The following is a 14,146-nucleotide window of genomic DNA, read 5'->3' on the forward strand; positions in this document are numbered from 1 at the left end:
CTTCTTCCACCCCGCCCTCCCGCCCCCTTTGCTCCCGGAAGTGTTCGCGGGGCGGGGCCGGGCCGCGGCTGCCACGTTGGAGAAGTTCACCGGTCGGGGGGAGGGGCAGCGGCGGCGGCGTCCGGAGGCGCGGCGCTCTGACTGAGTGACCGACCGATCGCCCGACGGCCTGACAGACGCCCCGGTCCCCTGTCGCCTCCACTCCCGGACCGTCCGTGCAGGGCGCCGGCGCCTCCTCCTCCTCCGCGGCGGGCTCGGAGCCGGCGGCGAAGCGGCGACAGCGGCGAGCCCGGCCCGGCCCCGGCGGAGCCCCAGGGACGGATCCCTCGGCTCTCAGGTGCGTACGGAGCCAGGGCCGGGCCAGCCCCCGCGCCTCAGCACCCCGCAGGTGCCCGGTACCCCCTGCCTCGCCGGGGCTCACGACTGCATCCTTCCGCCCACCGGGGAGGATGGGGAAACCGAGGCAGGCCGGCCGGGGGATGCCCCAGCTCGGGCCCCCCCAAGCCCGAGGCCGGACCCCGAGTCCCCACCTCGCCCCGTTTGCCCTTCGGCTCCTCCCAGGGCCGCGGCTCCCGGGCTCTGGGCTGTCAGGGACCTTTGATCCCCTCCTCCTCCCCTCCCCCCGCGAGCCCGGCTCGGGCTCCCCCGCTGTGGGGGGGGGGCGCAGACCGGCCTTGGGGGGCACGCCCGCAGGGGCGCCGGCATTGCATCCCCTTTTCCTAGCCTGGGGGTCCCCCTGCGCCCCGGGGGGCAGATGCAGAAGCAGCTGGGTTTGGGGGTGCGGAGCAGCCCCCCACCTCTCCCGGGAGCTGGGCTTGTGTGGGACGGACAGACCGCCGGTCATCGGGCCGGGTCCGGTCAGCAGACCTGCTCCGTCTCAGCAGGAGACACCGGACAGAGGATGGGGAGAAAAAGAGGAAGGAAAAAGATCAGGACTCACTTTCTACCAAGTTTGGGTTTTGTTAAACAAATAATCAGAGTAAAGTCCATCAAAGTTCTCATGACCCTGTGTCTCAGTGCTCCTTCCTGGGCTGGCGTGGTTTCCCTTTCCAAGTCTGATTTCTTTCCCTTTGCCATAAGAAGTGTCAGGATGGGTGGGTTGCTTTAATGCCCAGTTATAGCCTGTAAGTCTCATTATTTCTTCTGTAACCTAGAGTTTGAATACTTAAAGGTTTTTTCCTCTGAAAGATACTTAGCAACAAAACTGTGGAAACGGAGTTTCATGCACTAGCTGATTTATCATGATATTTATCCTGTCTTTTGTATTGGCCTCCTCACTTTTGAGGATTTCTGATGTTTCACTGGGAAGATGTGAAATCTGCCTCTGTTTGCCGGGCTGATGAAGCTTACCGGATTAAGAGATAAATCACTTAACCTCTCAGTGCCTCTGGCAATTTTCTAACCTCACCACTGCAGAGCTGGTGCAGGTTGGCTTTGGTTGAGGGAGTTTTTCATTGGGAGCTATCTACAACAATAAAATTACTGGTGTGGATTGAAAAAAAAAAAGTCTGCTGAATAGGTCAGTTTCCTCTGGTATTTAGCGTTCATGGTTAGTTTGTTTATCTGTAAGGCTGCCTTAGACAGGTCCGTCAGGCGGAGTGGGGATGGTAGTGGGTTTCTGGCATTGTAATGCTGCCTCCATGATATCGTTGTACAGCAGGATGAAGTTAAAAGAAGTGGACCGAACAGCCACACAGGCATGGAGCCCTGCCCAGTGTCATCCCATTTACCTGGCTACAGGTAAGCTGATGAGGGACATTTTGCCTAAAAATAAGTTTGCTTAGAGTTTTTTTTAATAGCAGCAAATTATTTTATTATACTCATAAGCAGACAAGAGACTGTCTTTTAGAGAAATGTCACATTTGGTCCGAAAAATTATTTGTTCCACCTGTCTTCTTTTAGTTATGTTCTGCTTTTCCTTTCTTATTTCTATTCAGATATCTGCTTGATGTCATACATGTCAAGATTTTGGATAGGATAAAGTCCTATCTTGTCACCTCCAAAAGGAACTGTAAAATACTTTAAAGCCCTTCTTAATTTGGAGCTCTCTTCCTTCCCAGTCTTTTCACCTCCTCCTACCCCCTGCCCCCTACATCCAGTGACATTGGCCTTCTTGCCATTCTTTCTTGCATAGACACTCCATCTCCCAGTACTAGGCATTTTCACTGGCTGTCCTCCTTGCCTGGAATGCCCTCCCACCTCATCTCTGTGTCCTGGCTTCTTTCAAGTCCCAACTAAAATTCCACCTTCTAAAGGAAACCTTTCCTAGCACTTTCCCTCAGTTGATTATTTTCAATTTATCTTGTATATAGAGCTTATTTATATACGTGGTTTGCCATGTTCTCTCCCCCATTAGACTGTGAGTACTTTGAGAGCACGGACTGTCTTGTATCTTTCTTTGTTTTCCCCAACACTTACGCCAGTACCTTGCACAGAGTAGGTACTTAATAAACCTTTATTGAATGACTAAAAATGAAATTTCTTATGAAAAAAGAAAATTGAAAGGAAAGACCTAATGTTGTTAATTTTAGACTTTTTTTGGAAAGAGGATTGGGGACAAATGCATTGATAAATGTATTTTTAAAATGTTTTCAATACTTTTGGATAAAAAGTATTTTATTTTTTCCAATTACATTTAAAGATAGTTTTCAGCATTCATTTTTCATAAGATTTTGAGTTCTAAATTTTTTCTTCTTCCCTCCCATATCTTCTTCCCAAGACTGTAAGCAATCTGATATTGGTTAGGCATGTGCAGTCATGTAAACATTTACACATTAGTCATGTTGTAAAAGAAGAAACAGAACAAAAGGGGAAAGCCACAAAAAAAAAAAAAGTGAAAATAGTATGCTTCAGTTTGCATTTAGAATCCATAGTTCTTTCTCTGGATGTGGATAGCATTTTCCATCATTAGTCTTTTGGAGATATCTTAGATCTTTGCATTGCTGAGAAGAGCTAAGTCAATCATAACTGATCATCGTACAGTGTTGCTGTTACTGTGTATGTTTTCTTTTTGCTTTACTCAGCATCACTTCATATAAGTCTTCCCAGGTTTTTCTGAAATCTGCCTGCTCATCATTTCTTATAGTACAATAGTATTCCATTACAATAACGTGCCACAATTTGTTCAGCCATTCTCCAGGTGATGGGCCATCCCCTCAGTTTCCAATTCTTGACCACCACAAAACAGCTGCTATAAATATTTTTGTACATGTAGGTCCTTTTCCCTTTTTTTATGATCTCTTTGGGATAAAGTATTGCTGGATCAAAGGGTATGCAGAATTTTATAGACCTTTGGGCATGGTTCGAAATTGCTCTCCAGAATGGTTAGGTCAGTTCACAATTCCACCAACAGTGCACTGGTGTCCCAATTTTCCCACATCTTCTGCAAGATTTATCATTTTCCTTTTCTGTCATGTTCGCTAATCTGACAGGTGTGAGGTGGTACCTCAAAGTTGTCTTAATTTGCAAGTAACACTTTTTTTTAACAACTCTCACTTCCCAATGTGACCTCAACACCCCTCCCCCCCCCAAAAAGACAAGAAACCCAAGCCTGTGAAACTCAGTACTTTCTAACAAGTAAATTGAGTCTTAAAAAAAATCACTGCATTGGCCCTGTGTGCCTCATGCTTCATGTGTGGTCCACCATCTTTCTGCCAGAAAAGTGAGAACCTTGGTTCACTGTCAGTTATTGAAGTAATGATTTTGATTGGAGTTAAAAAGTTTTTCATTGTTTTTTTCTTGTGTTGTTATCATTATGTAAATTGTTCTGCTTTTGCTTACTTTCTTCAAATTCAGTTCAGTAAATTTCTCTGAATTCTTTGTATTTTTTTAAAGGTTTGTTAATATGGTGATATACTATGGATTTCTTCACTTATTCTTGAATCTGTGGCCACCTATTTTCCTTCTTGTTCTTTGTTATGATAAAAATGGCTGCTATAAATATTTTATCCCTCTGTCTTTAATCTCTTTGAGGTATTGATTGTTGTTGTTCGTTTATTTCAGTCATTTTAGACTCTTTCTGACCTCATATGGGATTTTCTTGGCAAAGATATTACAGTGGTTTGCCATCTCCTTCTCTAGCTCATTTTATACATGAGACACTGAGGCAAACAGGATGAAGTGATTTGCCCAGGGTTGCACAGCTGGTAGGTGTCTGAGGCCATATTTGAACTCAGGTCTTCCTGACTCCAGGCCCAGTGCTCTATCCTCTGTGCCACCTAAGTATGTACTGGTTCAAATGACATGTATGGTTTGGTGACTTCTTAATAGAATACCAGATTGTATACCAGAATGGTTGAACTGCTTCACAGTACGGAACCATAGTATCTTCCTTTTCAACCTTGACATTTTTATCTTATGTCATCTTTGCCAGTTTGATAGATGAGGTTAAAGCGTCAGCTGTTTTAATGTACATTTCTTTTAATGATTCAGTCCCTTTGTATGTCCATTGGTAACATGTTTATTTGTATCAGTTCCCTATGCATCTTTGTTAGGACATCTTTATAGAAACTATTTGTTATAAGGATTTTTTCCCTAATTTGCTGCTTCTTTTTTGAATTATTTTTCATAGGAACATCTGCTCAGCAGTTGGATGCAACATTCAGTACCAATGCTTCCCTGGAGATATTTGAATTAGACCTGTCTGATCCATCATTGGATATGAAATCTTGTGCTACTTTCTCTTCTTCCCATAGGTATGGAGCTCAGTCTACACTTAACACTGTTTGCAAATATCGTACATTGCTGTTTGTGGTTGGTGCCCATTCTGTCCAGAATTATAAAACAATTGCATGAAATGTCATCAGTGATGTGGGGCACTTCATAAAATAGGAGAAAATGGTTGGAAATCCCTTGAGTTTGACTTGGTGCGATAATGCTTCAGTTTTTTCATAATAATAGTTTAAAGAAAAGTTTTCCACACTGTTAACTGTTTAAGATGCTCTTTTCTCCTGGACAAGTCTTAGTTACTGTCAGTTGTTGCAGGCAATGCTGTAAGTTGAAAGCAGGTGCCTACCTGCATTGGTAGGGGGAGTGTCCTCTTAGGGACTTTTCCTATGTCCGTGGAATCACAGGTCCAAAACAAAAATCTTTTTTTTTCCTATCATTTGGAGAATATGAGAAAGTAGGTCCAGTGAGACAACAAGAATTTTATTGCAGGATTCTGGTTGCTCTTGCAAAACCACTAATGACTTAAGTGATGGACGGTGATCTTAAAATACTCAATTTCTGCAAATTATACACAGTCGTTTTAGAATCATAGCTACCTCAGATTTGAGTGCTGGATTGGGACCTTTGGCATCATCTAGTCCAACCCCCTAATTTTGCAGATGAAAGAGATGAAAAGATTTCCTTGTGGCTTATACAGCTAGTTATGGTCCAGTTGTTAAAGTATTTCAGTTGCGGATCTCTGCCCATTTAATTTCGATAAAAGAATTGGTATGAAAGAGTGATTCTCCCTCCTCTGTGCCCAGGAGGGTTGAGACCTCTTTCTACTTCAAGAACCCACAATTCTGTGGCTTGTTTTCTTTTTCCAATTGAATGTAAGCTCCTGAAGGTCAGGGACTGTTTTCATTTTGTCTTCATTTTGTATCCCTAATGTCTAGCCCAGTGCCTGGCATGGACTTGTGTTAGGTGCTTAATAAATGCTTGTTGGGCTAAATTAACATGAGAAACAGGTAGGTGATTTTTAGTTCCCATCCAGATAAAATGTGTCTGTTGGTGGTGATGGCATCACCTCTTCCTTTTCTCTTTTTATAATTACCCATTGTAGAGACTCTTCAGTGCACTCTAATTGTTCTCCTTGTTCCACTTCATGTTTTCCTGTGTCACTTCATGCAAGTTTTCTCAGCTTTTCCTGAAACTATCCCCTACGTCATCCCCAGAACAAGGGTCTTCCCTCTCCTTCACATACCATGACTTTCTCAGCCGTTCCCCAATTGATGGACATCCCTTCAGTTCCAATTTTTGTTACAACAAAAAGAACTGCTATCAATATTTTTACACATATTGGTCCTTTTCTTTTTTCTTTGATCTCTTTGAGGTATAGGCCTAGTAGTGGTATCACAGAGTTACAGGGTGTACATTTGAATAACTTTTGGAGCCATGGTTCTGTCTTGCTTTCCAGAATGACTAGACCAGTTCACAGTTCCACGAACAGTACATTAATGTACCTGTTTTCCCACAGCCTCTCCAGCATTTATCATTTTCTTTTTTGTCAACTTTGCCAATCTGATGGTTGTGTTGTGGCACCTCAGAATTGTTTTAATTTGTTTTCCTAGAATTATTGGTGATTTTGAGCATTTTTTCATGTGACTTTTGGTAGCTTGGCTTTCTTCCTCATTTGAGTCATTTACTTTTAGTAACTCTAATTTTCCCAACCAAATCTATTCTGGACCCTGGGTTTTAAAAGCTATGCCAGAAGAATGTCACCCTTAGCAATTCCTACTAAACTTGAAAGGTGTTGAGTAGGGAACGATATTGGTAATATATTTTGTGTCTTTTTTCTGAGTTTAGAGAGACTCATTCCCAGTTCAGCCATAAATCCTCTGAAAGACCACCTGCTAAGTTAGAGACAGGTTGCAGTCTGCTTCAGTGTAGGGACTGTTATATATATCCTAATAGTGTCCATTTGTTTTTCAGATGCCTTGGGCTAATTTTCTAATTTGTTTCTGCAGAAGATATTTGTGTTCTTTCTTTATGGTTGAATACACAGGAATGCTATTTCTCTCTGATGTTTAAATTAGATTCTGAAAGTTGAAATGCTTTTCACAGAATAGGGTGTAGAGAGGCAGGTGGGGCATGATTGCAGCCCTTGAATTTTATTTGGCACCGTGGATGAGTTCTGCTTCTTTTGTCTTTCAGGTACCACAAATTGATTTGGGGACCTCATAAGATGGATTCCAAAGGAAATCTTTCTGGAGTCTTAATTGCAGGGGGTGAAAATGGAAATATCATTTTGTATGATCCTTCCAGAATTATTGCTGGAGACAGTGATGTTGTGATTGCCCAGAATGACAAACATACAGGGCCCGTGAGAGCCTTGGATGTGAACATCTTCCAGGTTAGATTTGGAGAATTGATTAAAACAGATCCTTGGGCACGTGTTGCTGTGCTTTGAAGCAGGTAGACACTGGGGGATATCAGTAATCAGTCTTGAAATTAAAAGTTAAAACCCCAAATAATTAAATGGCATGTATTACTGAAAAATGGTCAGGGGTGGGGGCCTAGGCTTCTCTCACAAAACGTAGAACTTCCCATATGTGGAAAACACGACTGTTTCTTTTACAACTTTGTGATGCTTTTTCACGAAAAGGACACACAACTTCATCATTGCACGTGGAGAATTTTTGCTTTATAATTTTTTTTAACCTACATAGAATGAATTCTGTTATCTAGCATGGTCAGTGATTACAGATGCTATGTATCAAATTTACCTACCAAACTAATTTTTTAAAGTCTCAATTAAAAAATACAAAGGAGATAAGTGGACAGTATGTTGCCATAAGTCATTGGTTTTCAGTCCTGAGTTGAAATTCGAGTTAGGATTTTACGGAAGATTTATAAATGAGTCTCCTAGAATCTTCCAGAAGGGCTCAAGGAGGGAGCCGAGCATACCTGGCCAGGATGGTGACAGGGGAAGTCTGGCTCCCAGTGTCAGGCTTCCAGGCTGGGCGAGCCAGACCTCTTCTTCTCCAGCTCCCTTATTATGCTAAGCCCTAGGGTGGAGAATCCCTGATACTCCCACTTGTGACTCAGAACTTTAGACTGAGCCCAGGATTTCCTCATCGTCAAGGCAGCTAGAGCTTGGGAGAGCCAGGATTTCCCAGGTTCCCTGCCAGAAGCCTAGCTAGTACGTCCAGCATTCATTGTAGTGATCCCATCCCTCAGGGCGTCCTGGCTTTTGGCTGGCTTGTGGTGCAGGTACCGCTTGCCTTTGCTGAGGTTTCTTCAGGGAGCTGGGTCTGGCCCAGTCACAGGGGCCTCTTGGCTTCTTTCCAGGGTGGCACAATCCTGGTTCCCCTGGAGTTTATTTAGTAGGAGGGCAGTTGCAGTCTTCCTAGGCCTGAGGATCTAGTGGTCACTATTGGGAATGCAGTAGTGAAGTAAGGTTTTGGGGAGCCCAGTGGACTCCCATGTTCCATGGGCTATTCCATGGATGAATTATTCCCATTTTTTGACCACAGACTAGAAGAGGGGTGTTGTGATCCTGGCAGTTCCCTAGGCTCGAGTGTTTCCTTTGGAAGGCCAGGAATAGCAGTGCCCACCTGGGAGAACACAGTTGGTTCTGTTCTGGGGTGGGGGCAGAGGAGAGCAGAGCTGATGATGGTTCCCTCGTTAGGACTCGTGTAACGTGTCACAGTGGGGTAGGCTGGGCGTTGGGCCTCCAGTAGTCAGGTCAGAAGTGGGAGAGATGACTGGGTAGGTCCTTATGGGGTCTTAGGTCCCCTTATTCAGTCACCCAACAGTAACAGCTAGTGATGATAGTTAGCAGGCTAGGAACAAACTGCTAATATATGTTGAGTCATTTGATCCCCACGCTGACCACAGGAGATAGGTGCTGTTATTATCCTTATTTTACAGAAGAGGAAACTGAGGCAAGTGGAGATTAAGTGACTTGCCCAGGGTCGTAGAGCTATTAAGTGAGGTAGGATTCAAACTCATGTCTCAAGTTCCAGGTCTCAGACTCTATCAAATGCATTACATAGATGCCTGTAACTTATTAAATATTTATTAAATGCTTGCTTACTACTCAGGCCTCTGAAACTATTGGCTCTGTGATAATGGAGAAATCATTTAATCCCTCAGTGCCTTGGACAGTTCTCTAAAAAACAAACAAAAGATAAATTTCAGAGATAGAGGAAATTTCTTCCTCTGGGAGTTCTGTACCAAAACAGCCTTAGGTCCAGTTCCTTTTCCTTTCCTGTGTGCTGGGATCTGGGGCTACAAAGACAAGCAAAGTAGACCTGCCTTCAGGAAACTTACATTCTGTTGGGGAAGATGGCATCTACATAGAGAAGTGTAGACAAAACAAATGCAGGCTAGCTTTGGGTGTGGTGGATGGGGGGAAGGCATTAGCTGTCAGCACCTCATAGTTGGAAGGGACCTGTGGGGAGTGGGGCTCATGCTTCAGATGAAGAAACTTACGGGGGAGGTTGAGTGACTTGTCTGAGGTCACAGAGATGGTGATGTGAGTCAGTCTTTGGACCCAGATCTTCTCCCTCCAGACTCTGTGTTCTTCCCACCATACCAGAAGCCGCCATTTCTTAATGAAGGGCCTTAAGTAGAAAGGTAGTGCATGCATTTAGGGTTGGTTGGTTTGTTTTTTGTAAATAGTATTTTATTTTTTCCAATTACATGTAAACGTAGTTTTCAACATTCATTTTTTATAAGTTACAAGTTTTTCTGCCTCCCCCTCCCCAAGATGGCAAGTAATCTGATATAGGTTACACATGTTGCTTTTAGTTTTTAAGGAAAATAGGGATTTTAAGAGGTAGAGATAAGAAGAAAGTACATTCGAGGCAAGGGGGACAGCTTGTACCAAAGCATGGAGGCAGAGAGAGAGCGTCGTGTGTGAAGAGCAGCGGGGAGCCCTGTTGGGCTGGATCGTGGAGTCTCAAGGACAGTCCTATCTGGGACCAGACCAGCGAGGAGCGTGTGCTGCATGAGAAGACCACACTGCCGGGGCGAGGGGCTTCTAGTGCAGAACAGAGGAGCGCCCTGGTGATCTTCAGCAGGGGCTCCGTGGGCACTCCTTGTAGGTGTGGGCTGGGCTTGATTGCTCCTAGAGCCCCTCGCAGCTGGGATGAGCCTGTCTCGCGCCTTACTTGTCTGTCTGAGTTTGTGCGGGCAGCAGAGCCTCAGTCAGGGCTGGATCAGATGTGGGGGCGATCTGAGAAGAAGGTGCAGGAATCCTTTCATTGCTTCCTGCTGTTGGCATACATGGACTGGCCCTGTCTGATGTTGGAACTTCCTTTACGAGTTTTTAAGGAAAACACAAATATCCAGGAGTGGGAAGAAGGCAGTGCAGTTCTATAGTTTTGCATAAGGTTTTAACAAAGATACTAGTCGCTGCAATGAAATTACAAGCTCCCGTTGTAACTTGGCACGTGAATTTGTCAGTCCATGCTGACTGTTCATAGGATTGGAGAAGTGTATGTTAATAGCCTTAGGTTTGTAGAGCATAGGTAACACTTTGCTATAATTACATTTTCTGTTGAAGAATTTTTTTCCCCACAAGACCAAGTCACTACAAAACTCTTTGTTTTGAAAATGCCTCTTTTTGAAGTTTAGAAGTATTCCTTTTTAAGTAATTGCTTTAGTTATTGAAACAGACAACCCAACTGCTAAGCCTCTAGGGTTGTGGTTATCTGTCTAGGACCTGAGACATTGAGTAGCTGTGTGGCCCTGGGCAAGTCACTTCCTCAGCTGTAAAATGGGAATAATGATAGCACTTCTCAGGTGTGTTGAGAGTCAGATGATACAATAATATTTGTTAAACGCTCAGCACAGTGCCTGGCACGCATTGCGTGTGCCCTCCACCTTGTTGCTGTAGTTGCATTTGCACCCGGCAGTTAGTTTCTCTGTCAGCGGCTGGCATCCACGAAGCACCCTGCACCACAGCCTTCCTTTCTTTTTCCTAGTTCTTTGTTGCAGGCTCAGAATTGTATCTCAGGGCTTGGATAGTCAGGGAAGGAGGAGGTGACAGTGGTTCTCATGTTATCCTGAATGCCCCATTTTCTTTCAGGGCACATTCTTATGCTGCCATGAAGTGGCCGTCCTGTAACACAGGCAGCAAGGATGAACTGAGGAGAGTACAGGGAATTTTCAAGCCTGGTGGTAGTTGTATTCCACACCAGCCACCTCCTGTAGCTATTCATGTTTCATCTCATTAAAGAATGACCTGTCAGGCCAACTGTACTTTTTAAGATGGTCAACTGGGGGTGTCGGAGGTGCAAAATTATAGGAGGGAATTGGGCATGGTGGGGTTTGATTTTAAGGAATTTTCCCACAAAGTCTTTTTAAAAATCGCAAAAAAGTGCCTGTTGGCATAAAGTGTCGGTGCTCCCGTAGACATAGCTCCAGAATAGCAGACTCCATTTCTCCACAGTTAATTTGTGAATTTGATGGTTTAATGAAGAAAGTTTTACAAGATGGTTCTGAAACATTATTCCATTTGATTGATTGTATGTTCTTTTCCTAACAAATGACATGATGGGGAAAGTAGGAACAAAAACTGCTAGGTGGCTGGGGAGGAGGGTCATTTCTCATGACTTGTTTTGACAGCTGTGTTTGTTGTTTTAAATTGCAGACTAATCTGGTAGCCTCTGGGGCTAATGAGTCTGAAATCTACATTTGGGATTTAAATAATTTTGCAACTCCCATGACACCTGGAGCCAAGACACAGGTATTAATTATTACATTGATTTCTGTTAAGTGATTGTGACGTCAGCTTACCCAGAATGGTTTCTGAGGCCGCAGAGGTGGGACAGATTTAAATTTACTCCAGAGGTAATGCAGATTTGTGTGAAATTTTGACTTGCTATTGTTGACTTTGTCCCCAGTGGAACAGATGTTTATAGATTTACTTAGGCTTGCTTTTAACTGTGAAAGCAGCCAATACAGTGGACGGGATGCTGGGTTTGGGATGAGCACCGGTTCAGATTCCTTTCTGCCGCCGTGTGAATTTGGGAAAGTCATGTAACCTGTTGGGCCCCCAGGTTCCTCATCTGTGACAAGGAGGGTGGAGTAGGTGACCTCCCAAAGACTTTTACAAAACTCCGTGGCCTGATCTTCACCTTGTTTGGAGTGACAGTTGCTTGTTTTGGTCCTTATAGCCCCCAGAAGACATCAGCTGTATTGCCTGGAACAGACAGGTTCAGCACATCCTCGCTTCTGCCAGTCCCAGTGGCCGCACTACCGTTTGGGACCTTAGGAAAAATGAACCCATAATCAAAGTCAGCGATCATAGTAATAGGGTGAGTTTGTGTTTTATTTGTGAAGAACGTGTCAGATTTCTTAAAATCTGTGGTATTTGAAGTGTGAGAAGCAGTGAGGTATAATGGTTAGAGAGCTGTCCTTCAACCAGAGACACCTGGAGCCCCACCTGTGACGTGTGTGGCTTCGAGACATCGGACCGGTCCCTTGGCCTCGCGGAGCTCTGGGTAACTCTTAAGAGTCTACGTTGCAGAGGAGGTGCTGACTGACATTGGTAGAGGGATTGTCTTCATCTGGGAGGTTCCAGGGGCAGTCTGGGCTGAGTTCAGTCCCTGTCCCTCACCTGTTGAAGGGCTGGGGGGTTATCTCTTGCTTTATGAAATGACCTTGTTCCAGAAGCAGATTTGGCCACACTGCCAAATCCTGCTTTTCCATTAACTTCTGTCTTTGAGGTGGAGAGAGTGCTGGCCTTGGAGTCAGAAAGCCCAGGCTCAGAGCCCAGTTCACGAGTTTGCTCTGTGATCCTTGGCAGGCTAAATAATCCCTCTGAACCTCAGTCTTCTCATGTGTCGATGGGGACAGTGATGCCTGTGGAACCTCGTGTCTCAAGGATATATGATGAGATTCAGCATGTATGGAAAGTGCTTTTTTGGCAAACCCTGATGGTGTAATCCCAGTGTCACTTACTCTTCTGTTAGAGTAGTAAAGATCTTCCTGTTGGAAAAAACCTCCCAGGAAATGGAATTGAAAGGTTTTTTGTGAGAAAGAACTTTAACAGGGGCCCAGTCAGGTCTGTGGCACTCTTGTTACTAGGGGATGCTCTTGCCTCACACGTTTAACCCCCAAATCTTTCCATCCCTCCTTTTGCCCCCAGTAGAGAATTCTGTCCTCCCTGGGTGGCTCCAAAACTTAAGTTCCGTTCTTGTGGGGGAGAGGGGAGGGGCAGGGGGATGGTTATAGTATAGAATAGATCTGAATAACAATATAGCACCTAGCCATCAGGGACTGCTGCTTAGCATGTGATATTCCCCAGTCAGAAAATCCTTCCAAGTTTGAGGCTTGGGAGTGTGCATATAAAATGCATATGAATCAAGGCCCCACTTTGCCAAGTTAGAAACCTGGAAGTGATGTGCATTGAGTTTAGTTAAGATAGATATCTCCATGACATCATTGTTTTTAAAACTATATATTTCTTTAGTTTGAACCAAGAGCTGTAGTATAAAATGCTCAGGAAATCAAGTATACAGTAGACATTTCAACATCTTCTAGAACGATGAATATTTCTTTATTTCAGGCATCTGTTGTTTGGTCAGGTGATGAAGCTCACAGCCCCTCTGTAACTTGGTAGATAATGTTCAAGGGTTGTTGTGGCCCAAACTATTAATCACCCTGTGGCCAACTAGCCAGGCTGGGCCTTTGATGACAGATGCTTCATCGTTGGGCCCATGTCTGAAACCTCCCAGAGCCCGGGTGTCCCTTGCAAGTCCTTTGGGAGCCCAGCCTCACCTCCATACCGTGATGAAGCTTCTTATGGAGAACATGTAGTCAGATAGACAATTTTAGATAAACTGTTCTCAAGGACAGTCAGTTAATAACCAAAAGGATTTATGTGTTGTTCACTTTTACAAAAGTGTGAAAAAATTTCTGAAGGTGCTATGATATTTGGAAATTTGTTGGTGGTGATTCCTTTTTTGAGTTATAAGCAAGCGTGGTGTAGTGGATAAAGAGTTGGCCTCGAAGCCAAGAAGTTCTGAGCAAGTCCCTTAAACTCTAGGTGTTCTCAGTAGTTCTCTTAAGACTGTGTTTTTTTTTTAAATGAAAAAAATTTGTTTTTTCAGTACTTAAACACCAAATGAGCATTTCCAGACACTTAGAACAGAAAAAGGGGCTGTACCTGAAACTGGGAATCTCTCCTAGATACAGTTTGCTTTTCTTTTAAAGTATATAGTAAGGTCAGCATATAACTTTCTTTCTTTTTTTCTTTTGATTGAAGAATTTTTTTTTTAATTAATTCATTTATTTTTAGTTTTCAACATTTGCTTTTATAAGATTTTGAGTTCTAAATTTTTGCCCCCTCCCTCCATTCCCCCTCCCCAAGATGGCATGCAATCTGATATAGCCTATACGTGTATGATCCCATTAAGCGTATTTCCACATTTGTCATGTTGTGAAAGAAGAATCAGAACAAAAGGGAAAACCCACAACATATAAC

The 14,146-nt window shown here is 43.9% G+C and overlaps 1 protein-coding gene across 10 annotated transcripts in view; it reads left to right on the forward strand.

Annotated features, from left to right (window-relative positions):
* The first annotated feature begins 284 nt into the window (after positions 1-284).
* SEC31A (SEC31 homolog A, COPII coat complex component) overlaps positions 285-14,146 on the forward strand; it is a 72,855-nt gene continuing 58,993 nt past the window's right edge. For 9 of the 10 annotated variants that reach the window (XM_027854616.1, XM_027854618.1, XM_027854620.1 and 6 more), the window contains exons 1-6: positions 285-337; positions 1,658-1,740; positions 4,571-4,694; positions 6,862-7,060; positions 11,309-11,404; positions 11,835-11,975. In XM_027854616.1, the coding sequence (XP_027710417.1) occupies positions 1,662-1,740; positions 4,571-4,694; positions 6,862-7,060; positions 11,309-11,404; positions 11,835-11,975 (639 nt within the window). In that variant the 5' untranslated portion in view covers positions 285-337; positions 1,658-1,661. The remainder of the gene's footprint in view (positions 338-1,657; positions 1,741-4,570; positions 4,695-6,861; positions 7,061-11,308; positions 11,405-11,834; positions 11,976-14,146) is intronic. The other variant, XM_027854617.1, reaches the window with a different exon arrangement.

This window comes from Vombatus ursinus, unplaced genomic scaffold (assembly GCF_900497805.2).
Source record: "Vombatus ursinus unplaced genomic scaffold, bare-nosed wombat genome assembly UNPS02010461.1, whole genome shotgun sequence".
Classification (NCBI taxonomy): Eukaryota; Metazoa; Chordata; class Mammalia; order Diprotodontia; family Vombatidae; genus Vombatus; species Vombatus ursinus.